The following is a 25,675-nucleotide window of genomic DNA, read 5'->3' as shown; positions in this document are numbered from 1 at the left end:
TTCCTATGTTGAAGTCCTAACCCCCCTGTATCTCAGAATATAACTGCATTTGGAGACAAAATCTTTAAGAAGGTAATTAAGGTTAAACTAGGCCATTAGGATAGCCCCTAATCCAATAGGACTGGTGTCCTTATAAGAAGAGGTTAGGATACAGAGAGGCAAGGCGATGTGGAGACACAGGGAGAAGAGGGCCATCCACAAGCCAAGGAGAGGTCTTAGAAGAAACAAACCTGTGGACACCTTGATCTCAGACTTCTAGCCTCCAGAATTGCGAGAAAATAAATTCCTGCTGTTTAAGCCACACCGTCTGTGGTATTTTGTTACTACAGCCCTAGCAAAATAATACAGATGGTGAGTTAGAGATTCTAAAAGATCTAATTTGGCAGAACTCCCCATGTGACTCGGTAGTTAAGCCTCCTTACTGAATAACTCTTTCTGTTGGTGAGTGAGTGAAATCAGGTGAAGTGAGAGAAAATAAGAGAGGGTGAGATAAGGGCAGCCTTAAAAACAGCTCTAGTGCTTTCAAATTAAAATTTATTTTCTATAAACTTGTCCATTCCAACCTTAACCATAACACCAGTTTTTGCCCTTATTAATTCTTTTTCCCCCCCTAAAAAAGTATGTGGCGATTTCCTGAAGCTTCTGTGGATCTCTGCTGTAGCACTTTAGTCACCAGACCTCTTGAGACCATCTTCCCTGAGAGCAATGGCTGCAACGTACTGCCCCAAATGGTCCACTAAGTAAAAGCTTCACCTACGTCCTTTTTGTTTGATAGCGGAGAAAAAGAAAAAAGAAAATGGAAAATAAACTTAGTAGCATTTAATAAGCACGTGTCTAAGACTAAAACTAATCCTAGACGTTTGTAACTGCACTTCACAAGCGGTAGCTCTCCCTTTTCCTTGACGGCCCCCTCCAGACCCGTTCAGCAGGGGAGCTGCGGCCCCGAGGCCGCTCGCGGGAGTCGGAGGAGCCCAGGGGCGGCTCGTGCACACGCGCGGCCCAGCGGGCCTCCCGCCCGCCCGCTCCTCGGGACTGCCATCCTTCCCTTCTCTAATCTTGTGTTTACAGATCCTTCTGGCAAGGCTTTCAGGATGGAGTGCAAATACTCCCCAGAGATTAGACCAAAGACACCAAAACACAACCACGGAGCGCAGACTCGAGGCCTGCGCTTCAGGATCAGCAATTCCAGCGAAGACGGAGACCGCGGAGAGCTTATTAGCAGAGACAACAACAGGAGCTGGCTCCGTATAAACTAACACACCCAAAGGCTAAGAAGCAGAGAACTAGCTAACCTGCCGATCCGGAAACAATGGTGACTTATAAAATGACTACAGTAAACGGGCAACAACAGAACCTTTTCACTTGGCTCAGTAAACCGGAAGTCGGACGCCTCTGGATTTCATGGTCTCGCGAGAGCTTTTTGGTTTCCCCCGTGTGCGCATGCGTCTAAATCGGGGGCCTGGTGAGCGGCCCGGACCTAGAGGATGCGCCGGGGAGGTGGGGAAGACGCTGAGAGAAGGGAGGGCCCGTCAGGAAAGAGGTGGCCAACGGAAGGGGTGGAGCCGGGGCGGGGCGGGGCGGAGCGGAGGGAGAAGTCGTGCAGGCCCCGCCCCTCGCGGCGTGCCCCGGAAGAGCGTCAGCGGCTCTATAAGAGCGCGTGCGCGGGACAATCCGACCTTTTACATCCCGGAGGCGCAGAGTGCGGGTTAATGTTGGGGTGCTGTTTTGTGCACTAAAATGATCAGTGGGACAGAACTTTTTGGCCTAGTGGAAATGAGGGCGAATCAAGAGTTTGGTACTGATAGATCGAGGTCAGCTTTGAAAACTTGTAGGTTCGCTAGCCTGAGCGGACTTACGGGTTCGTTAGGTCGCGCGGCGGCCACGTGGGGCGCTGGGCCCTGAGTGAAGGCCGAGCGCCGGCCTCGGGCACAGGTTCGGTGCGCCGGATGGCTCCGGGGAAGAAGGTCGTTAGTTCCACTTTGGGTGTCACGTGCTCATCTTCAGTCTCCTCCGCCACTGTTACGTAGTAACACCCCATGCTGATGCTCGCCACAGTTTGATCCAGTGGTGAGTAGTATCTGTAGTTGTCCTTGCTGATCAGTTCTGGGATCGTGAATCTCCATGTGTCTTTGGGACCTGTCAGCTGTGGCAGTCTCCCTTCCTAGCCATGGAAGAGCATATTCTTGTTTATTGGCAAAGCTGTCACCATTTAATTGGTATCAGATTCTGACTTGCACAAGTAACAGTCACTTTTGAAAACCTGGAGGGTGCTGGATTATTGGGCGTACATCTAACTATTGTTCACATGTTTCCAGGAAGCTGAACTAATTGTTCCGATGAGTGACGGAAAACAAGCAGGTACGTTCTTTTGTATTCATATTTCGGAGTTAATCTGAAACCCTTAGTGCTAAGGAATTGGAAGGCCAACATTGGCCCACTTTGCTGGCATTTTGTAGTTTGAAAGAGTAAAGAGCCAACTGAATAGAAAGTAACAGAAATCGCTGCTGAGATCTCAGCACGGTGAGGTAAATACACAGTTTTATAAAGCTGGTTTTCTTTTGCAGGTATCAAATCCCAAGTGATATGGGTGAAGACTTAGCATCTTTCGGTGCGCTGCCAGACGTTTTAAATCTCAACAGCTCGGGGATTGAGTGTGGTGACCAGTGTCTGGAAACTCTCAGGGCAGTGTTTTCAGTATAGTCCTGAATATTATTTTGAAGTAAGTATGGTGTTTAAGTAGAGAATAAGTGAGTGCTTCCTTGTTATAATTAAAGTGTTTGATTCATCTGGATAATCAGTGTTCCTTGACTGATGAGTATGTAGAAAGGCAATTACAAATGGTAGGCAGACTCCCTTTCTGCTGTTGCGAGTTCATTGGAAGTAGTATGAGTGAGTATCATTGTGAGCTATTACAGCATTTGGGGAAAACTCTTGTGCATAAAAACCAGGTTACCCCTAAGGAAGAGAGCAGAGCCATTTTATACCACACAAAAGATTAAGGCAACTGTACAAGGTGCAAAGCTATGCACTTTATTTACACAAATGTGCACTGAACACTCATGTCTTTTAAAAGTCACACTTAAATTTTAACAAGAAAAAATGAGCTATAATAAATATTAGGCATATTTTATGGACCAAGTATTCTACCTCAAAGGGGAGCAAACTAGGTCACCTGTTAACTCTGTCCTTTTTGTCAATTTCTGGTCTAGTTAAAATTTCAATATCAGTGTTGCTTGCACTGGAGTTAAATTTTAAGGGCAGCCTGTGAGAAGGTTTCAAGAAAGATAGAGTTTCTCATGTATTGCATAATTTTCCCAAGCCCTTGTGCAGGCCTGCGCTGTCTGTAGCTCTACCATCTCTAGATGTAAATGCTTAAAAAGTTTTTCCTTTATCAAAATGAAGAGCTTTTAAGAAAGTTGGAATGCCATTCTACCTGGCGTAGCATTGCAGTTCTGCACAGTAGTAAGTTAGAAAGCACCTTTAGGTTAGCACCAGTTTTTTTACCAAGCTGAGGATTTACAAAAAAGGACACAATTTGATGCAGAAGGGGAAAGAGGGTCAAGTCCGTCTGTGGTGACTTAGCCATTTAAGAGGATTACTTAAGCCACTCTTAATCCTGAAGTTCAGGCCAACCTCTTCACCTGTTATGCTTCCATCCCTTCAATATACAAGAACTGTTGAAACTACCTGGGATTTGGGGAAGGACTCATGATAATAGTAACCATTCTCATATCTGATATGGATTACTCAAGTATCCTGGGGGGAATACTTTTTATATTTGGACAAAGATTTTGCATTGCTGCCAAGAATGTCTTGAAAGGGTGTAGAGGAAGCAGCTCTTTGGGAAATAGCCAGAGGGAAAATTTCCCTTTAGACTGGAGAAGCATGGCCAGGGAAAAACAATACCGTTGTCAGCATTGGGGCTCTAGTGGAGTTTGGATTCAAAGCTTTTAACCAGCTGTCTGACCTTGCCCTCTAAAACTAGGGATACTATAAAGTCTTACAGCCTTTTGTAAATTGACAGTTAGGCCTATAACCACTTAATGCAGTGCCTAGCACATTATATAACTGATGTATGAATTAAATCAGTTGAAACAAATAAGTTTTAGAGCTTTTCTCCAGTGTATTGGCAGGGAAAGCATTTTAATAGTGTATTTTTATTAGATGGGACTGTATCAGGATAGTCTTAGAAATCTACAGTTCTAACTCAAATTACCAGAAGGTTGCGATAGATGGCACTCTTACATCATAGTCCAGAAAACATGGAGCATGATGCTAAGTTAACATTTCTTATTTTACCAAGTTATAAGTTTCAAGTGGTTAAAAGTAATCAGTAGGTAATGTTAAATAAGGTGGGTAAGTTAGGTTGTGCATCCAACAACTTGAAGGTATTCTTTATTATGTTACCAGGAATTCTTCCAAATTTTGATAGTAACATACATATTAGAATGTATTTTTCTCTGATGATTGCCATAGTGCTTGGTACAGCAACTTCATTCAGGAATGTATTGTGATGTTGATCCTATTCCAGTCTAGGTTTATAATGGAATTCCTTTACCTTTGTGGCTGTTAATTTCGTCACTTGACAAAGGCTACAGAGATAGATAATGTGAAAATATCAGCCTTTTGAAAAGAATTTTGAGCTTAAAAATTACATAAACAGAAAATGGCACTATTTTAATTGTAGTAAAGGGTATTTTTTATGTCAAATGTGGGCACTTAATATGAATCCATATACCATATTCAGTTATGAGTTCTCAATCCAAATAAATGTAAAAACAGCCTTATTGCACAATTGATACACAATAATCTCGAGAATGCTGAGAAATTGGCAAAGAAATAAGTAAGGCTCAAATGAGAATAAAAGAATTTAGTATCCAGTGAAACTAATTTGAGTAGGCAAATGCTAGTTAAGGGTATTAGTATTTCACTGAAGTGTTTAACCAAAAACATTCACATCACAAATTCTCAGAAGCAGCAAAGGAGTACACAATTTTTATCACAATACAAAGCAGGATCATGGATCTCAGTCTCCGTGAGTTGTCATCTCTGGCTGAGTGCTAATGGGAGTTAAAAATTTTCCAACAGATTCTTGAAATACTATTTTCTCTTGAGGTTTCCATGAAGAATTACAATTTGGTGACACTTTTTATCCAAGGTACAAAGGCTGAGACTTTGGTATAAACACCAGGCGAATCCTTGACTCCACAGCCATAGCCCCAGGAGGTCACCCCATACACAACCCAGCTCTCTCCTGGCCGCTCGCACATGAGTGGTCCTCCGCTGTCTCCCTGGCAGCTGTCCACACGTTTGTGTTCAAGGAGGTTTCCAGCACACAGCATCCTTCCTGTAAACCGACCCTTATAACGTTCTTCACAAAACCTCTTGGGAAGTAAGGGGACAGCAGCTTGTTGCAGAGTTCTTGAATAGGCTCGTCCTGCTCAGACGAAATACGTCAGTTAGTCAGATTCCAGCTAAAGATCTTACAGAAAAGAGCTACATTTCACAGTTTAATGAACATTTAATAGTCTTGAAAATAAAAGCCCTATTGTGGCATTAGTTTAAATGAGTGATAACTAAATGGTATATAATATCATTAGCTGCCTTTTTCAATGTTTGTACTTATCACACTCCTTAGCCTTCACTAATCTATTTGTCACTACTGAATGTTTTTGAGGAATAACTTAGTAACATTTAGGTACTTGACTGTAGAGAAAGGTAATCTAAAGAAAGCATATTTGTGCAAGCTTTAGCATTTGAATTCTGTATATTAACAAGCTGAGGATGCATTCATGCTGGTTTTGCATTAGCATATTCATTCCTCTTAAGATTTATCTATGTCATTGAATTTTTAGGATTAATCATAAGCATATAAGGTAGCAATACCTATCCTAAATAGAAATATGGTATTGCATAAAGATGATTCAGAAACAAAACATTCCTGTATACAAACAGGCTTAAGTTTAACCACTGGATGTTAGTGTACTCTATTTACTGGTAAGCCACTCAGTCTTTGTTTAGTGGCTTAAGTGTATAATTGAGTGTCCCCCATGATCTCCTTTTCTTAGATCTTACTTCCACCATTCTCTGGTCCTAAATACTCACCTGGAATAATTCGTCAATAATAAAACATTCTGTAAAAAGTACTTGGTTGGTCATTTCTATTCAGATTTGGTGCCTCAAGCACAGTGATTGGACCTACCCTGTTGAAGTAATCATAATTCTAACATACTTTAGCCTTCTCCGAGACTTGATTTGCTTCATATGTCAGCATAGTTTACTGAGAAGGCATTTACTCACCTGATTTTAAACCATCCAGGAAATGTTTCTTTTTATGGTTTATCTCAGGATTGCTCCTTGATGCCTTCTCAGTATTCCATATGTGCTACAAATGTTCTACATTTTTGCTGCTAAGTGTAAGTCTAAAGTCCCGATTTAATGTAGCATGGGATAAAATGAACACATATATTACTAAAAACTTTATTGAAATTGTCACCTGTAGAAATACTTATTTGATGCTCTTTTCAAGAGTACAGTTATCAGTGTAATAATTTTTAAAGGAGAGCAGACAGCCTTTCATTTTGCCCTATTCAATAGCCATTTGTGAATCAAGCACCTAATCCAGGTGAGACCTAGATCTGTTGTTTCAAGAAGCATCCTGAGCAGCATCTGCTGATGTACACTGATTCAACTATAGCAAGACAATACAGAAAGCTGTTCTGAGGAGACCATAAGCGAAACTTGCTTGGCGACTGGGAGATGGGAAGAATGGGAAGGCGAGGGATGAAGGAGAAACTTGAGTGGGTTGGATCCCTCCACTTCAGCCTCAGCACCTCTGCTTTTATCAATTTTATATTTAGGAATTCACCCTAAGATTCAGTTTGATAAAGGGCTCCATTACAACAAACACAAAGTCCTCTGCTGGGGCAGCTACGTCACAGTCATCTGGGAAAGCTTTTTAAAATGCAACCAGGCCCAAATCTCTTCCTTTGTCGCCTCACTAGTCGGGGGGTACTACAATTATAGGATTTTCTACCCTTTAAACTCCACAGGCAGCTAAGTTCTCAGTTTCTGCTCAAATTCTAATCTGAACCAATAGTACCCTCAGGATATGAACCCAGTCTACATGCATGCATCTCACACTTTGCAGAATTTCTAAATAACCAAGCCTGAACCCATTTAAGCTTTTACTACTCACTGTACACCCAAATGTAGGATAATCCCCAGATCTCATTTGTTCCTTTGTATTATGTGCATTACCTGTGTCTCCCCATCCTGTTATGTAACAATTGGAGGCTGTTTTCTGTGGCCTCTCTCTCCGGAGAGGCAAACAGGCTGGCAAAACGTGGCTGCTGAATCTGGCACACTGCTCTTCTGGTCCTCGTAGTCTAACCAGGGCGATGTCGTAGTCACTGCTGTCCGGTCGATACTCCCGGTGAATCACAATCTGCTGGACTCCGATTTCTTCTTCAAACTCCTCTGGCACCAGAGTATGATAGTCCCCAACCCGAACAGCGTAGTTCCTGGTGCTGTTACCATACCTGAGAGGCAGAGAGGGCTGATGAGAGGCTTGTTTCAAACGCTGGAAATTGGTAATTGTCAGCAAGGAACGTTAATAGAGATACTGTAAGCCTTTCTTCCAAATCATTAGCCCCTCCTGTAAACTTAACCTTTCTTTCCATTTCATTTCTCTGACCCCACTGCTTGGGGTCCTATACTTGAAACCCATAGTAACATTTCTTTTCTTCATTCATTTCACTGTTTAGGTTACTGTCTTATTAACTATTTTCTGAGAAGGAGCAAATGAGGATGAGTGGAAATAAGAGCTAATCATTAACCTGTAATTTCCCCACCAAATGAAAAAGGATCAAAACAGGAACAAAGAGTATAGGGCAAAATTATTGTCCTGTATTTGCTGTCTTCACTTTTCTATCATTTCCCAGGTGGTTAGTTCATCATGGAACTCCACGAGGGCAGAAACCGTGTCCGATCTTTGTATCCCTCAGAGCACTCAGCACCATCCACTGTACTCCCCGTTCCTATGAACTGAATGCAAACCAAACCGTATTCTCAGGGCAACATATATTTATCTTTTCTCATTTCTTTCTTTATTTTTATAATTTTATTTATTTTTCCCCCCCAGAGCCCCAGTAGATAGTTGTACGTCATAGTTGCGCATCCTTCTAGTTGCTGTATGTGGGACGCGGCCTCAGCATGGCCGGACAAGCGGTGTGTTGGTGCGCGCTCAGGATCCAACCCGGGCGGCCAGCAGCCGAGCATGCGCACTTAACCGCTAAGCCACGGGGCGGCCCTCTCATTTCTTTAAATCTTTGCTCAAATGTCACCTCAATGAGACCTACTTTGACACTCATGTAGAATTGCAGCCCATCCTTCTTTGTCCTCTCATCCCCCAGCACTCCCAATATCTTTAATCGGCCTTACTCTTTTTTTTTTTATTTATTTCTCCCCCAAAGCCCCAGTAGATAGTTGTACGTCATAGTTGCGCATCCTTCTAGTTGCTGTATGTGGGACGCGGCCTCAGCATGGCCGGAGAAGTGGTGCGTCGGTGCGCGCCCGGGATCCGAACCCGGGCCGCCAGCAGCAGAGCGCACACACTTAACCGCCAAGCCACGGGGCCAGCCCTCTTTTTTTTTTTTTTTTTTAGCGTTTACCACTTTCTAGCAGACTGTCTAATTTAGTCTTTATTATGTGTATTGTCCTCTCTCTCCCCCTGCTTGAATAAGAGGTATTCAAGGGCAGGGATCTGTATCTGTTACCGTTCACGGATAAATCTTAAACACCTAGAACAGTGATGCCCTGTTAAGTAGGAATGCAGCACATTTGTGATTTAGTGAATGAATGTGTATTTTTAATGTGTATGTCTTTTCCCATAAGAAACTATTCAATTAAAATAGAAACAACATTTACTAGATTGATAGTTCTCAGCCTGTTTTTCAACCAACACACCTTGATTCTGATAACATCCACCTGGAGCAGTGTTTCAACCTCAGCACTACTGACATTTGAAGCCAGATAATTCTTTGCACAGGACAGCATTGTGCTCTATTCACTAGATGCCAGCAGCACGCACACACACCAGTTGTGACAACCAAAAGCATCTCCAGACATTGCCACATGTCCCCTAGGGTGCAAATTGTCCCCAGTTGAGAACCACTGACCAAGAATAAATGACCCGAGCCACCTCCTGGTTACTTCCTCTTGCTCACTGAAGATTATAGCACCTCGCTCACTCCCCTTCTGCCACTACTTACAGTGTTCTTGATGACCTAGTTTTCAACACCTTTACCTTGTAGTTCCCTAGCTTCCTCACGGGCAGTAAGCGTAGTCTCCACTCCATCTCAGCCACCCACTCCCAACGTAAGACCCAGATCGCCATTCATCAAATACTACACATTTCTGAAATCTTGGTTTCAGGCATCTCATACTTTACTACCGCCTATCTTTACAGTTTTACAGCCCTGCAATCCTTCAGCCCCTCTGGACTTTTATCCTTTGTCCCCACTCGTTTCATTTCAATCTCACTCTGCTTATGACTTAACCTTCTTACCAGGCCTGGATTCCACAATCCCTCTTGCAAAAACTCTGAATCCTTTTTTCCTTTTATCTGCCAAGACTCCAAACTCTGGCTTCAACTCACTACCCACTTTGTGCTAGCACCTCACTGCTCAAAGGGAAAAACTTTTACATTTAACAACTCTCACCTTAATTTTTTGACCAAAACTTGAAAGCCTTCCATTGGATACAAGACCTGTACTTGAATGCGAGTTTAGAGAAGCTAGTATTCAAAAACTTGGAATTTTCTAGTGACTGCCTATTTAAAATATAACTTCCCATTTACTCTTATAAAATTACAGGAAATTATAAGATGCCCAAACATTCTAGTAGCCCTTAGTTGGGCTCTGACAACCTTGCACTATAGAAAGTAATTTTTCTTAACTATATCAGCTGAAAAAACTGAAAAATTCAACAAAGGTGATGTAGCTTATACAGCCACCTACTATTGATCTATAATACTAATAATTTCCTGTGATTCCTTGAGACTTTCCATTTTCAATCTTAAATAATCACATATCTTTAAAGTTCAGAAGGCTTTTTATATATTGTACCTAGAGAATATCCTCTTGTGGGTTCCACTTAAAAATTTAAGTAAAGTTTAGGATTATTTCACATCCTGAAACTGTAAAAAGTAATAGTCATGGAGAAGAATCAGATATTTAAATAATTCTTACTTCCACTTTTCCATGTACTGATACTATTATAAAAATTCAATATGCCTAATTAATATAATCAGGTTTTAAAGTAAAGCCCCAAGTGATTTAACACCTTCCTAACAAGAATAATTGTCAATGCATCCTTGAAAGTGCTGCTGAAAGGTTTCATAAATCTTTGGAATGGAATTTAAGAAATAATCTTGAACTTCGCTGTTGAATACAGTAGCCACTAGCCAAATGTGGCTACTAGAGCACACTTGAAATGTAGTTAGTCTGAGCTGAGATGTGTACAGCATGTACAGGATTTCGAATATTTGGTATGAAAAAAGAATACTAAATATATTCTCTCTATAGATAATTAATAACAATATTAAATATCTCAATTTTTATATTTTGCAATGATAATATTTTGGATATATTGAATTAAATAAAATATATTATTAATTTCACCTCTTTGGTTTTTATCTTTTAATGTGGCTACTAGAAAATTTAAAGTTTCAGGGCCGGCCCTGTGGCTTGGTGGTTAAGTGCGCGCGCTGCGATGCTGGTGGCCCGGATTCGGATCCCGGGTGCGCATCGAGGCACCGCTTCTCCGTCCATCCTGAGGCCGAGTCCCACATACAGCAACTGGAAGGATGTGCAGCTATGACATACAACTATCTGCTGGGGCTTTGGGGGGAAAAAATAAAAAATAAATAAAAAATCTTTAAAAAAAAAAAAAAGAAAATTTAAAGTTTCATATATGACTTGTATATGTGGCTCACATTACACTTCTACTAGACAGCACTGGTCTAGAGAAGTAGTTTGTCATAAACTAGGCATCTGAGTTTATTATATTTTTTTATGCAGTCTTTTATGCTGCTTCAACTTTTAAGCTTGAGTTACGAGACTCCCTTCATATGTCAACTTTTTATATCCTTTAAGATAATTACATTACTGTTCAACCTGAAAAAAAAAAAGTCTTACTACAACAGTATTTTCCATTCTTTGAAAAAGAGCTGTGACACTTGGCTAAAATAATGCTTGCATCTAAGTTGGCTATATAAATATATTCTACATTCTTTAAAAATTGGGTCTTTAGGGGCTGGGGGGAGGGCAAAAGGGATAAAGGGGCACATATGTATGGTGACGGATGAAAACTAGACTATTGATGGTGAACACGATGCCGTCTATACAGAAACTGATATATAATGATGTACACCTGAAATTTACACAATGTTAAAAGCTATAATATGACCTCAAAATAAAAAACTGGGTCTTCGGCTGGTAAACAAAAAAACAGGACATTATTACAACAAGGAAATTTATTTTTAAAATAATCTCAGTGTTAAAGTCTTGGGCAACCATGCCTTAATGTGTCACTTCATGTCTGGACGAATGCAGTAGTCTCCAGATGGCCTTGCTGCTTCAAGTTGTAACTGTTTCAATCCATCCTTCACACTGCAGCCAGAATGATGCTTCCGCCTGATGATGTAACCTCTCTTCTGAATACCCTTCGGTGGGTCCCCGTGTCTACATAATGAAGTTCAGATTCCTTAAATGATACACAAACCCATCCAAGAACGGCCCTTGTCCGCCTCTCTGATACCAGCTGGTCTCTGTGCCTGTCTTTTAGCCGCCTGAAGAGGCATCTCACAAACCCGTGTCTTTATTCAAGCTATTTGCAGTATCCTTCCCCCTCCCCCATTTCTAATATGGCAAAAACTGAATTTATCTTTCAAGTCTCAAGTCAAGAATCTCCTAGAAAGTTCTTCCTGATCCCTGCCCTGCAAAAAAATTGGCCAATCCTTCTTTTGAACATTCCCAATAGCACTATCATAGCATTTATAACAGTTTCTAGGGCTTGTTAAGATGTCAGGTCTCCCCAGCTAAAGGCTCCTCAAGTGTGCAGACCATGTCAATGCTCACTTTTCTGTCCTCAGCACCAAGCAAAGTGCTTGGCACAGGGAAAGCTCCTGATAAATGTATGTTAAACAACTTCTTTTGAAAGACATGTGTGTCCCCATACAAACTTACACCGTCATCTCTAACTTACTGAAATCAAAGAGACGTCTCACCAATTCTCATATTAACAACACCACAAAAGTTTCTATTATTTCATTAAAAAGAACAAAGATTTAATGTTCTTGTTAATGCTGGCTGTTCAGCAGAATCACCTATACCACTTTTTTTTTGTGTGTGTGAGGAAGAAGACCAGCCCTGAGCTAACATCTGATGCCAATCCTCCTCTTTTTTGCTGAGGAAGACTGGCCCTGGGCTAACATCTGTGCCCATCTTCCTCTACTTTATATGGGACGCCGCCACAGCATGGCTTGCCAAGCGGTGCCACGGTGCGCGCCCGGGATCCGAACCGGCGAACCCCGGGCCGCCGCAGCGGAGCACGCGCACTTAACCACTTGCGCCACCGGGCTGGCCCCATGTACCACTTTTAAGAATACAAATGTCTAGGCCTCACAGTCTCTGAGAATATCAAATTAATAGGACTCATGTAAGACCATAGCTGGCTCAAATATGCAGTCAGGCTTGAGAACCACTGAAACAAAGACTCTGAAAGGCATGGGCATAATTCCTGCCCCAGCATGCCTGGAATTTCACCGGGTGAAGTGAGCATCCTAAGAGATGACATCCTAAGAGATAACAAAACGCAAAAACCATACAACGTTCCATATGTATACTGTGTTCTCAGATCAAGTAGGTTTCAGCAGGTATTTTTGAGTATACCCTCAAATTAGTATGCTCACCAATCAGTAGTTGATATTAAACTGAGAATAAAAGTAAAATATTCACCTGACAAGAAGATAAAAAGAACCACTCTTGTCAAAATGAAGTTCTTTATTAGTACCTATAGTTTTAAGGTTTTCCTGATTTAAGGAAATGGATCAGCTAACAGTAAGCATTGATTCCCATACTCTTCACTCCAATAATTCTTAGAACAGATTTTCTGTTTGGAATTTGGAGAGCATCTGGCACAAGGCTGGGTTAGTTTGCTAACCAAATATTTGTCTTCTAGTGTCACCTCTCCTAGTGGGTGTGACTATATGCTTGAGGGATTAACACTTTGAGGTTCCCAATGTGTCTGTGGACTTTGAAAGCATTTCCTATGCTTCTAAGCTTCTCAAGAAGACATACCAAGGAATCCTCTTATTCAACATATTTCCAAGTCTTTCTAGTTGAGCTTTTGTTATTCTGATAGATTTTATTATATTCAAAAATGCTTCTAAAACAAACATTTCAGGTTTTGGCTGACACACCATTCAGTTATTTGCGTTGCTGAAATGCCTTCAACTCCCCCTCAAATAAAAATTAGATGCAATTCCCAGACAAGCTTGAGCAAGAGAAGATCTGAGACACAGCCGTTTAGTAAAATCCAATATTCCAATTTCTCTGAGATTCTAGAATTGAACAAGAAATTGCTAGAATTAAAAATAGAAGAGTTAATTCAGGTTGCAGGGTCATATTCTCTGTGTGTGTTCCAAAGATGGATTCATCTCTCCAAAAACAATATTTTACATCAGCCTGTGCACATCTGCTGCTACTAGATTCTGTTTTTCTCTGTTGTCTGGATGAAACTCAAAAAGTGGTTGACTAAAGTTGCTTGTGTATTTTGTTCCAATTGCTTAGGGAGAAGTGACCTTCTCTGTAGAACCGTGCACTGTCCCTTACACATACACAGTGTGTGTTCAGGAAATGGTTTTAGCGTGATTGATGATATTACGTATATCACCAAAACCATGTTCTTAAGAACTCTCCTCTACCACACACTAGGTCATGATGGAACATATGCACCTGACACACTGTGCTCTCAAAAGTAAGTCCCATTACCTCTGTGCCTCATCTTTCTAATTACAAAGATCTAAACATTTCTGAGTTTCAGAGCAACAATCTCTGACGATTTCCAGCTGCTATGGTGTTTCTAGGCAAAAAGTCAAAAAGATAAAATCAGGTAAAGCTATACTCTTGAATAAATCAAATTTGCAGTAGAATTAAAGAATTAAGAAAGTCCTTATTTCAGTACATTCTTTCCTCTAAAATGGTGTTTGTTTTCAGAATAAGCAATTAAAAGGAATTAGTTTAATATTCAGGAATTTTCCTCTCAATTATATTGCTGCACCACCACAAAGGGTCATTTCATGCTACTTGTAGTTGTGATTTAGAGTGGAAAATAGCACAAGCAAGCAATTTATATTGTATAAGATTCACAGGGAAACTCCAAAAAACTTAATTTATCCAATTTCCACTTCAAACTGCCAACAGGATATTGCATTCCAAACTCTGTATTGCCCTGCACTAGGAAAAATGTGAAAAATGAGATAGAGTGGGGCGGGTCCAGTGGCATAGTGGTTAAGTTCGCGCACTCTGCTTCGGCGGCCTGGGGTTCGCAGGTTCAGATCCCAGGCGTGGACCTACGCACCGCTTATCAAGCCATGCTGTGGCAGGCGTCCCATGTATAAAGTAGAGGAAGATGGGCACAGATGTTAGCCTAGGACCAATGTTCCTCAGCAAAAAGAGGAGGATTGGCAACAGATGTTAGCTCAGGGCTAACCTTCCTCACCAAAAAAAAAAATGATAGAGGCCTTTAAATGGTGATTCATCAACTACCTCAGTTACCCTTGTTACATTGTCATAGAAGAATGTTCTGGACACCTCACAATATGTGAAAGCTAAGAACTAATTAGAAGTGGATTACTAGAACTCTGTCAGCCATCCAGTAAAGTACCCTTATCATGTAAAGAGACCACGTGAAATGAGTGTAGCTGAGGATGGTGGAGCCAAGGTAACCATTCTGACTTTACCCTCGCCAGGCCATCATTCCTAGATTATTCTGATATGAGGATCATATAAAAGAGTGTGTACTCTATGAAGGCAAAACAAGTAAACATAAAAAGACATGACCCCCTAGAATAAAATAACATAGTAATATCATCAATGCAAGGATTAGGCACCAAGGAAGCCTGCTGAACAGGAAGCCCTATATATACAGTAGTCCAGTAGTTAATGAAGCAGTGGAGATACAAATAGAAAGAAAAAGGGGGTGAGAGAGCTCATTTCAAAATATGAAATCTAGGTCCCCTAACAGTAGGTTTTAAATTGGACTCCCAAGAAATCTGATAGGAAAGGAACCTCTCAGAGGTTACTAATCACATCTACACTCCAGTCTCTACAATTCCAGAGGAAATCTATTTTTGGAAATTTCAGTGTTTCTGATGATCAAAGGAGGGTTGTTTCAAAGTCCTTGAACCCAGAAAAACAGAATTTGGAGCTTGTTCTAATCACTGGTAACTGTCCTTATGCCTTTTAATAAACTTACTGCAATAAAAATGTGAGTTGTAGCCTCCTTAGGACTTCAAAACAGGAAGTCTATGAAGTTGGGTAAAGGTTACAGATCAAGTCAGATGGACACATAACACAACTGCAAAACAATTTTCTCCCTACTCACATTAAAAGAGTCTTGCATTATATCTAAGTACATCAAAATGCTGCATATCTTTTCTTTTCTTTTGAATCAACTGTCTTTATCTTATACTGTGCAGATAATGGGAAGAAATTCAGAATGACATATGGAAGGACTTATCTGGTGATCTAGGTTTAAAATACCACCATCCTCTAAAGAGTCCAACATTCTTAAATATATCCACTATCTGGCAACTGAGCCCCCCTTTCATCACGCAACAATCATTTAAGGGGTATCTACTATGTGCCAAGTAATATACTAGACACTTGGTTTATAAACACAAATGAGACACTTACTTTAAGCAATAATGTAGATGGAGCAGGCCACGGGAGGAATAATGACTTGTAAACAAACAAATCCAAGCATGTACCAAAAAAAAAGGAGGAAGGCCCTCCAGGGAGCCCAAAAGTGAGATCAAAGTTTTCAACCTCAAGTGGAATTTTGGGCAACTTCCCTACTTTAAATACTTTAAGCCTTGAACCCCTAAGACTATAACTTTTAGCAGAGACTTGAAAAACAAGGAGTCTTGAACAAGAGGTGGATAATCTAAAATGAACCGACTGAATTATTTTTCCTAAACTCTAAGCCCCAAGACAGGCTTCTCCAGGTTTTCTGCAGTTCCCCATCTCATTCCTCTCTATTAGTAAGTGGAATGAAATCATCCTGAATTCCCTACTTTTGCTAATAATAATCTTTAATTTCTCTTTTGAACCCCAATATAATCAGAGCCAACGTTTGTTTGGACTTTTACAGTTTATAGAACACTTTCACATACTCTGCAGATCATTTGTTCCTCACTGTGGGACATAATTGCCTTCATTTTACAGATGAGAAAACTGAGGCTCCAAGAGGTGAAATAATTTCCACAAAGTTAAACAATTAACAATTGGAGGAGCTAGAACTGTAATCCTGGTCTTGATGGCCAGGTCCAAGTCTCTTGGTATGCAGCACCAAGTTCTACTGATTTCTATCACAGAGTCTCTACCTTCTCTCCCTCCTTTTCTTTTCCATCTTCTATCTCTATTACAATAGCCTTATAACCAATCTCCCTCCTGTCCTACCATAGTGGGTCTTAATCACTTGGTAATATCGGCAATTTGAGTCACTCCGTATAAGCATGTCTGCAAAGACTTTTCATATAATTTGAAGTTCATTCATAGACCCCTAGATTAATAACTTTGCTTTACTCCCTCAGATCTCCCATTCATCTCCAAATGACTCATCTCCTAAAACTCCTCTTGATCATATTTCAAGGCTCAAAAACCTTTAGTGGTTTCTCACCCCCTAGTGAATGAAACAAATTCACTACCCTGACATTCCAGACCTTTCCTGCTTCTCTACTGTCAGTCCACTACACAAATTCTAGATCCACAGCCCTAACTAATAACTGCCATCCTTCAGATATGCCTAATGCTTTCTCACAACTATGCTCTCAACAGTAGACATCACCTACCTCCAGTGTCTAACAATACACGAATCCAGCCTCCCTGCTTGAACGGACTCCACAAACAAACTCACTCTTCCTCCCACATATATAGCTCATTCCATCTTTGAACTGTCCTAATGTTAAAGAAATAAAAAAATAAACAACAACAAAAGCCCTTATGTTAAAATAAAAATTATCTTATCTCCTATTAACATCTGTGTTATCTGAAGCAACAGGTAACAAATCTAATCTGATTCCACACAATCTCCCTTTCTGCTTGCCTTCCTTGGTGCAGCACATTGCTTTTTCATGGTGTGGCACCCAGAACCGAGCACATTCTCTCTGCTTGATAGTGACAGTGCTGAGCACTGTAAGACAGAATAGCAAGGCTCTTCGCTGCTTTGTCAGGACACTGTTCTGTCAGAGCTGCCCAAGACCGATTAACTTTTTGGACAACCACATTAGACTGCTGACTCATATTAAGGTTGCAGGACACTAAAACCCATGAGGTCTTTTTCACTTGTGCTGCATTTAGGCCAAGTTTCGTGGAACTAAAGGCAACATTTTACTTGGCCCTTATTCCATACTGCTTGTTAGAATCAGCCTATCAAGATCTTTTGCCATTGTGGATCCTATCTTCCAGCATATTACTTGTCCCTCCCAACCTCCTGGGATACAAAACTATAATTAACTTACTATCAGTGTCCTTTTTCAGTTTAGTGATTAATATGTTGAATAGGACAAGGATAAGTATCCTGTCACCTCCATTACATTCTTCTTCGTCATCATTCTTCAAACGTCCAGACCATCCACTAAGCAAGTGGATCTTAACCTTTAGTGTACATAAGAATCATCTGAAAGCCTGGATAAAAATGCAAACTCCCAGGTCTCAGCTCCAAAGATTCAAAAGATCTGGAGCAGGGACCCAGGAATCTAGATTTTTAACAAGCTGAATGTATCTAATATTGGGGTGAAAAAGACCACACTTTAAAAATGGTGCCCTAAACTTTTTTCGATCCTGTCATGTCAGCAACATTAATGCCTCCCTCCTCTGGGCTCCTATAGCTACACTGAAAACTCTTATGAAAGCAAGGATCCTATCTGTCTTGTTTTCCACCATATCTCTAGCGCACAGCATATTCCTGGGCATATTAGGGGCTCAATACTTTTTTGTTAAGTTAATGAATGAATATAATCTCTATTGTCTGTGCCATTCACGTAACACATGAATGTATTAAACTCACTGGTATATAGATGAACTCTCAAACTCTCAAACTCAATTATTATCCCAGAAATGACAAAGGCTATGTAAAATATGGACTTGTGTCTTCTGCAGCACCTTGAACATGGAAGATTACTCCATAAATATTTATCAAAATAGATAAGAGGAAGCGAATAGAGATCCTAGAGACCAAGATATATGAGAACTTGGCACACAATATAGTTGACATAAATCAGTGGGTGAAAAATGGAATGTTCTATAAAAAGTGCTGGGAAAACTATCCATAAAGAAAAGTATAAATTTAATACCATATACCATACACAAAAATAAACTATAAACAGATTAAAAATCTAAACATGAAAAGCAAAACTGTAAATTGTTTTAGTAAAAAACTAAGATAGTACCTTTATTATGGGGCTAGAGAAGGATTTTTTAAGTAAGATACACAAAGCTTTTATAAAACTTAAAAAGCTGACACATTTAAATATAGTAAAATTAAAATACCTTTCTAAGAAAAAGACCTTAAACAAGCGCAAGGACATGTTCCAGATTGAGAAAACGTATTTGTAACACATAACAATAAAGATTTTGTACAGAGAACATATCCAAAAATTTTAAAATCAATTACAAAAAGAAAACCCAATAGAAAAATAAGCAAAGAATATAAACAGAGAATTCATGAAAGAGGAGGAGATTAATCAGGGAAACGGAATTAAAAAGGAATCCAAAAACTCTAAGATTGGCAAAAATTAAAAATGTTGATAGCATCAAGTTGAGGTGGGGACATGCGAAAACAGGAACTCACACGTTGCCGGGATATAAACTGATATAATTACTTTAGAAAGTAAATTAGTAGTGCCTGATAAAATTGAATGGCGCCCATACTCCAGGACCCAGCAAAATGCTCCCACATGTATGTACCCAGTGAGACACATAATGGCTATCTACTGAAGCACTGTTTTTTAACAGAGAAAGAATGGAAACCACCTAACTAGCCATCAGCAAGGGAATAAATAAACTGTGGTTTAATCTTACAATCAGAGTTAAAATTCATAAGCAGTTATAGTGAACAAAATCTACATGGATGGAGTACAAATAAACCATGAGGCCATATGATATCACATGAAAAAATATAAAATAAGTTTTTGCTTGTAAGAATTCTTCAGCAATATGGTACACATTTTATTTAAAGCTTTTTATTATGACCATTTTTAAATAGACAAAATTAGAATAGTATAGTGAAACTCCTTATACTCATCACCTTGCTTCAATATTCTGCCAAGCATTGCTATACATTTTTAAATACCAAAATTCATGCTGAGGGAATGGCCGTTTAGCAGGGCCCACGACAGAGCACAGGACAAGGAGAAAGGAGAGTCAGGTTCTAGTGCAGCTCGACACGCTGATTTTCTCTGCCGGCCCTCCCCTCTGAACTAGGAAGACTACAGACTGAACTGATAAAACGTCTGGGGCAAAAGGAAATAATCAGGATCCAAGCTGACTTTCTAGAAGGGGCAAATAGAGAAATCTAAAAGACACAAAACACCAAGAAGACCCAAAGGATCAAAAACACTAAAACTGCACTCCCGACTCCTTAGCATTCACAACGAGATGACCTGAGGTCTCTTCTAGCTCTACAGGGATATGATTTCACTCGCAGATACTTTTTTCGGGAAGCACTAATATAGCTGCCTCCCCTCCAAAAACCCATCTTCTCTTCTCCCTAAATCTCAAGTTTGCTTTAACATTTGGATAGCAAGTAGCTTCCTGAGGGCTCTCTTTGCTCCTCACATCACGTCCTGCCCTTCCATGGTGCCACTGGCACAGACAAGGAAGGCCTAGAGCCTGGTCCTGAGACCCTAAGTTTCTAGGATGCTGTAGAGCAGGAAGGGAGTGGAAGAACTGGCAAATAAGAGCCAAACTGAATTGTCTGGAAAGGTGGACACATACCTCTTGAAGCAGTGTGCTGCTGTAAGGACCCAGCAGCTACTCAGGAGTGTGGCCCCACACAGGAGCCTGCCATCTCCATGGGATGACTTGAGCCGGAGGGACACTTGCCAAGGCCAGCCACCCCTAAGAAGAAAGTAAGCCACTCATCAGTATTGTAAAAGGCAGAAAAGCACCCCTTAAAACAATGACTTACAAGGCTTGTAGGTGGAAGAAAAGGAGTGTAACAGGGACGCTAGGATGTAGGATCCCTTCCTATTTTAAGAAGGTGCCTCTACAATTCTGAGCAGACCACCCTGAAGATTTGTTTAAAGGCATTTGTATGCATCCCATCTATCTCTACATTCTCAGAAACAAGTTGAGTCTTCCTCATATTTCACGATTTGATGTGTGTTTTCTCTCCTCACTCTATCTCACCTAAGCAGCCTGAAGAAGTATTTAATAAACAAAGTGCTGGTTTCCACTAGTATATTCAACAAACAAAAAAATTATACTAAAATGAGTCAAGTCCGAAACCAATATATTCTAAACTAAATGAGTTTTGTAGTTATACATTGTTTCAGATCTCCTGTTAAATTAGTTTGTTTCTGCCACATAACTTTTCAGCAATATATCTACCTCATAAATCAGGGGACAGTGAGACAAGAACATGGTCCACATAAAGTGAATGTAGGTTGAAGGACAGTGAGATTATCAGCGTAATATGTATGTAATTTAGAAACTGAAAAAAGTAAAATAAATCCCTACATCATAGTAGAAAATACCCAATTTGTAACCCTGTATGTATATAAATAATTCTGTAATATGGAAAATCTCTTCTGAAGAACCTTTTACCTTAAAGAATTTTTCCCACCAATGATCCGCTTCTGCCGACGGTGCAGTAATCTCAACCCGCAAACAGAGGAGAGGGACTCTGAGCAGAAATAGGTATTAATTAAACTAGCATGTGGCTAACAGTGGGGTAGAGACACAAGTGACACATGCCCCTGCTGCTTCCTGCTCTGTTTAAAACGCCTTTTCTCCTGAAATTATAGCCTACCTTTCTTATAACAAAAATAAACAGTTGTTTTCTCATTCAGCCAAGGCAACAATAATTCTCAAGCAGACGAGGAACTTGATGAGGTTTCCCACATGCGGCTCTGAAGGGGCTTCAGAGGCTGCTGAACGGTTTGACCCTGTCCAGCACGTCATCCTTGTAGGTCCCTACATCTCCTCCTCTGCTGATTACAGAAATTGTTTTGGCATTCAGGAACATTAAACAAAACAAGGCAATAATGGTCTAAATTACTTGCTTTTCACATACAACACTCTTACAAGCCACATATACAAATGTAACTCAGAGGAGCAAGGCACATTCCCAGGATGGAATTCTGATCTAAATTTACATTTACTTGTACGGCAGATTAATATATGTAAAGGGTTTATTACTGAGCTAATTTAAGTAACAAACTGTATTTAAGGATATATAATCAAACTTCCCAAGATAACGGACTTCTGTCAAGAGCATTAAAAAAAGAAGATTTAAATTAAAAATATATGAAAGGTGGTGTACAAAAGAAGAGTAAATAAAATAAGGTCTGACTCATTTTTAAAATAATTTTAGAAAATAGGAGAATCTATATAGGGGTATTTTGTTTCTTTGGTTAAGTACATGTGTATAAAGTGTAGATATATACTGTTTTTCTATCTGTGGAAGAAGAGGAGGGTGGGAACTGTGCCAAGACCATGAAAATCTAGTCAGCACTAATGGTCTCCCATAACAACTGGGCAGAAGGGAGCTCAATAGGGAATCAGCACTAGTTATTTCTCCAGAGAAAGAGGTTGGAAAGTGTGTACCAAGATCATTATTTTGCCAAATCTCAGAGGCATGCTGTCAAACTTTAATCCTCATTTCTTAAGATGTGAGTCCTCTAGATGACACTGCAAATTATAAGACAGAAACACATAAGTTTCCAATAATGCTCCAAGTCAGGTCAATGCATATAATGCCAAGACGAGGAATGAGGTAATACTGAGCAAGCAAAACTCAAAGTTTACATCATTCTGAAGCAAAGCACCAGATCGCAAAAAGTAAAATCTATTTAAAGCCATAAAATCCACTGTGACAAAAAATTAAAAAGCAAAATGAAGTTCCTTTATAAAAGGATCCCATCAGATGACCAACAACCAATGGCCTGAGTTTGAAGCATCTTATATAAGTCACTAGGTCTTGAGCCTCAACACAAAATCAACAGGGCAATAAGCCAAATTCAGTAATCTAGCTGGTCTAAGATGAAATCTTTTTATTTGAGGTATGGTAGCATTGGAACCATGGTAAGATATCAAAATAAGCATTGCTGCCACTCTGGGAAGGCATGAAAACAAATGTATAAATAATGAAGAAATAAACATGGTATTTCATATTTAAAAATAGGTTTACATAGAAATATAGTAAACATTTTACAATTATTCAATTTTTATGTTTTTCTACTGCTTAAGAAATATGACATAATCCAGGGCCGGCCCCATGGCTTGGTGGTTAAGTGCGCGCGCTCTGCTGCTGGCGGCCCGGGTTCGGATCCCAGGCGTGCACCAACGCACCGCTTCTCCGGCCATGCTGAGACCGCATCCCACATACAGCAACTAGAAGAATGTGCAGCTAGGACATACAACTAACTACTGTGGCTTTGGGGGGAAAAAATAAAATAAATAAAATCTTTAAAAAAAAAAAGAAATATGACATAATCCAAAGGATTAGTTATATTCAATTTGTAATTATTGTTTAAATTATTGAAGAGAATTTAATAAATTAAGTTATAATCAATACTTAGGAAAAATTGGCTTACCAAATCATATTTATTACATATATATGTAATATGTGTTATATATACATAATATGTATATATAAAACAAAGTACAAAGGGTTGTAAGTATTCCTCTCCACACTCAAAAGCCCCTCAGTAGATAGGGAAGAATCATACTAACAACATCCAATTTATTCATTGCATTGTCTTTGGCAGTTACCAAAAGATGTTAGAAAAAGAGAATGCTTAGATATAGATTTTAAGGAAATTCAATGTATCAAAACTGTGAACTTTCAATCCATATAAATAGATGACTGTCCTTTTCATGAAATATACCATAGTTTTCTCCAAAATAGCTAGTTCTTCTCCTTATTCAGTTAAAGTAGCATTTGTTTCATAAAAATGAAACTCAGAGTTGGGGCCAGCCCCGTGGCTTAGCGGTTAAGTGCCCACGATCCGCTACTGGCAGCCCAGGTTCAGATCCTGGGCGTGCACCTACGCACCGCTCGTCCGGCCATGCTGAGGCCGAGTCCCACATAAAGCAACTAGAAGGATGTGCAACTACGACATACAACTATCTACTGGGGCTTTGGGAAGAAAAAGGGGAAAAAAGGAGGAGGATTGGCAATAGATGTTAGCTCAGGGCCTGTCTTCCTCAGCAAAAAGAGGAGGATTGGCATGGATGTTAGCTCAGGGCTGATCTTCCTCACAAAAAAAAAAAACGTTAGAAAAAAAAAACTCAGAGCTTTCAAGAACTCTTACTCTTTATTTATGTTTGAAACATCTATTACTGTATTATAATAAAAGATTATTTCTCATATTCCTTACATTTTTAAATTCCAGAGAATAAAATCTACAAAAGATAATTTTTCTTGCAACTAATTTTAAAAATTATCCCTGTTGTTTAAAATATTTGTAAGTATGGAAGAAGTTCCTTTCTGTGATTCATCTTTAAATTTTAATTTCTTGCCTTCTTTTGATGAAGTAAATATCAATTCTGAATCTTCAAGGACACCAACAAGTTTGTCAGTTTTATTACATCCAGAGAAGGAATGGTACAGAAATGACTGAGAATGTCAAAAAGGGAAGATCCCAGAGATTACAAAATCCCGTAAACCCATTCCTGCCCTTGAACTCTGCTCTCCCTGTAAGCTCCACCCGGGCAAGTTTGTCAAGAACCACCGCCTCTAAATTCTAACGCAAAGAACAAGGGATTGTATATATCCTCATGGAAGGGGATTTTTGTTATCAAAGTACTGCTTATAATAACAAAGTGGGAATTAGTATTTTTGACTTGTATAGGCCCCAGAAGGTGACTTACCTTTATTACTGTTAACTGATGCTTTCTTTCCAAAATAATCACAAATAACTCCTGCATCCTCGCTGTGGCGGCAGTTGTGTCTTCCAATATCTCGTTTGATACAGTCAGCCAGGGACCTCTCGTTTCCTGTGCACTTCACATTATCCACGTGGATGGGTCCTTTTCCTTCCCCAAAATAAGCCATGGTTCTTGCTTTGGCAGGACCCCTGGAAACAGAGCATTCTTGAGGATGTGGAGAATAAGTCAATCATACATCTGAATAAATCACAACATATTCTTGCTCAGTTATATTCCTTAACTTTTATATATTAAAATTAGCCTCTAGATGTGCAAAAACCCATTTATTTCATGACTCCGTCAAAAAAAAATTAAGAGAGGTAATGACTACACTTTGTTTTCATACCCCACAGGTTCCTGATTACACCAGTTGCCTCTCACTTAGCTTCTGCTAAGAAAGTCACATTTAATGGCATGTCAAAAAATCACGCTAGTCTCAAACTCTAGTTTATGCAGGAAAAAAATCACCTCGAAATTTTCTACTCCCTTAAAGAGCATAATACTCTCTTAAAATTGGTATAACATTGCCAAGAAAATTATGAGATTAAATAATTACCTAGAAAGCTAAGAACTAATTTTTTGCCTACTTTAGAAGTAAAAATGTACAATTTTTAACAGAGAAAGAGAACACCAGGAATCACAAATAGAGGGCAGACTTACTTTTGGTGTATTACAATTTTTTTTAGTAACAATTATTTCTTTTTAAATATCCAAATACAGAGGCTTTTTAATGAAATATTTCAAACTAATACCATATTCAAAACTCAATTCCTGATAAATTAATGACATAACTATGAAAAGCAAAAGTTTTGAAGTTTGAATTATAAGAAAATTATCCTTGTAACCTCAAGTTAGGGGAAGATTTATTAAATAAGACATAGATAGTATGCCATAAATTAAAAGATTAATAAATTCTACAAAATTAAATTAAGAATGCCACTTTACTAAAAATCACACTAAGGAAAGTGAAAAGATAATAAAAATTTGATGAATATATTTGCAATACATATTTACAAATATGTTTGTTGGTAATATATTTTCTAATAGAGTGGAACAGTATAAAATATGCAAAGAATTTTCAAAATTCATTTAGAAAACTAAAAAAACCCAACAACCCAAGAGAAAAACAGGCAAAAGACAGAAAAAGGCATTTTACACAAAAGGAATATATATCAGTGGCCAATAAACAAATGAAAACCTGTTCAATCTCACCAGTAATCAGAGATAAGTAATGA

The 25,675-nt window shown here is 39.4% G+C and overlaps 1 protein-coding gene, 1 long non-coding RNA gene and 1 other non-coding gene across 8 annotated transcripts in view; 2 read left to right on the top strand and 1 right to left on the bottom strand.

Moving 5' to 3' along the window:
• The first annotated feature begins 1,636 nt into the window (after window positions 1-1,636).
• Window positions 1,637-2,794, top strand: LOC147915866 (uncharacterized). Of its 2 annotated transcripts, XR_015553839.1 has the most exons (3): window positions 1,674-2,067; window positions 2,316-2,358; window positions 2,565-2,794. It is a non-coding gene; the product is annotated as an uncharacterized LOC147915866 (long non-coding RNA). The 2 variants fall into 2 exon arrangements; XR_015553838.1 differs by having other exon boundaries at window positions 1,637-2,358.
• On the top strand, window positions 2,118-2,248 carry LOC147915867 (small nucleolar RNA SNORA24). The gene has a single exon (XR_015553872.1). It is a non-coding gene; the product is annotated as a small nucleolar RNA SNORA24 (small nucleolar RNA).
• A 215-nt stretch (window positions 2,795-3,009) lies between the features above and the next one.
• Window positions 3,010-25,675, bottom strand: part of PRSS12 (serine protease 12) — a 77,836-nt gene continuing 55,170 nt past the window's right edge. For 2 of the 5 annotated variants that reach the window (XM_004426547.3, XM_087437691.1), the window contains 5 exons: window positions 24,384-24,589; window positions 21,114-21,192; window positions 20,283-20,405; window positions 7,261-7,541; window positions 3,010-5,437 (listed from right to left, as the gene is read on the bottom strand). In XM_004426547.3, coding sequence (XP_004426604.1) covers window positions 5,130-5,437; window positions 7,261-7,541; window positions 20,283-20,405; window positions 21,114-21,192; window positions 24,384-24,589 — 997 coding nt within the window. In that variant the 3' untranslated portion in view covers window positions 3,010-5,129. Of the gene's footprint in view, window positions 5,438-6,419; window positions 7,542-11,507; window positions 11,745-20,282; window positions 20,406-21,113; window positions 21,193-24,383; window positions 24,590-25,675 lie in introns of those variants that run through there. The other 3 variants (XM_087437690.1, XM_087437689.1, XM_087437688.1) reach the window with 3 other exon arrangements.

The sequence above is a fragment of the Ceratotherium simum genome, chromosome 12 (assembly GCF_057802395.1).
Source record: "Ceratotherium simum simum isolate JZ-2026a chromosome 12, ASM5780239v1, whole genome shotgun sequence".
NCBI classification, from domain to species: domain Eukaryota; kingdom Metazoa; phylum Chordata; class Mammalia; order Perissodactyla; family Rhinocerotidae; genus Ceratotherium; species Ceratotherium simum.
The sequence above is the reverse complement of the archived record's forward strand: the minus strand, read 5'-3'. Positions and strand labels throughout refer to the sequence as shown.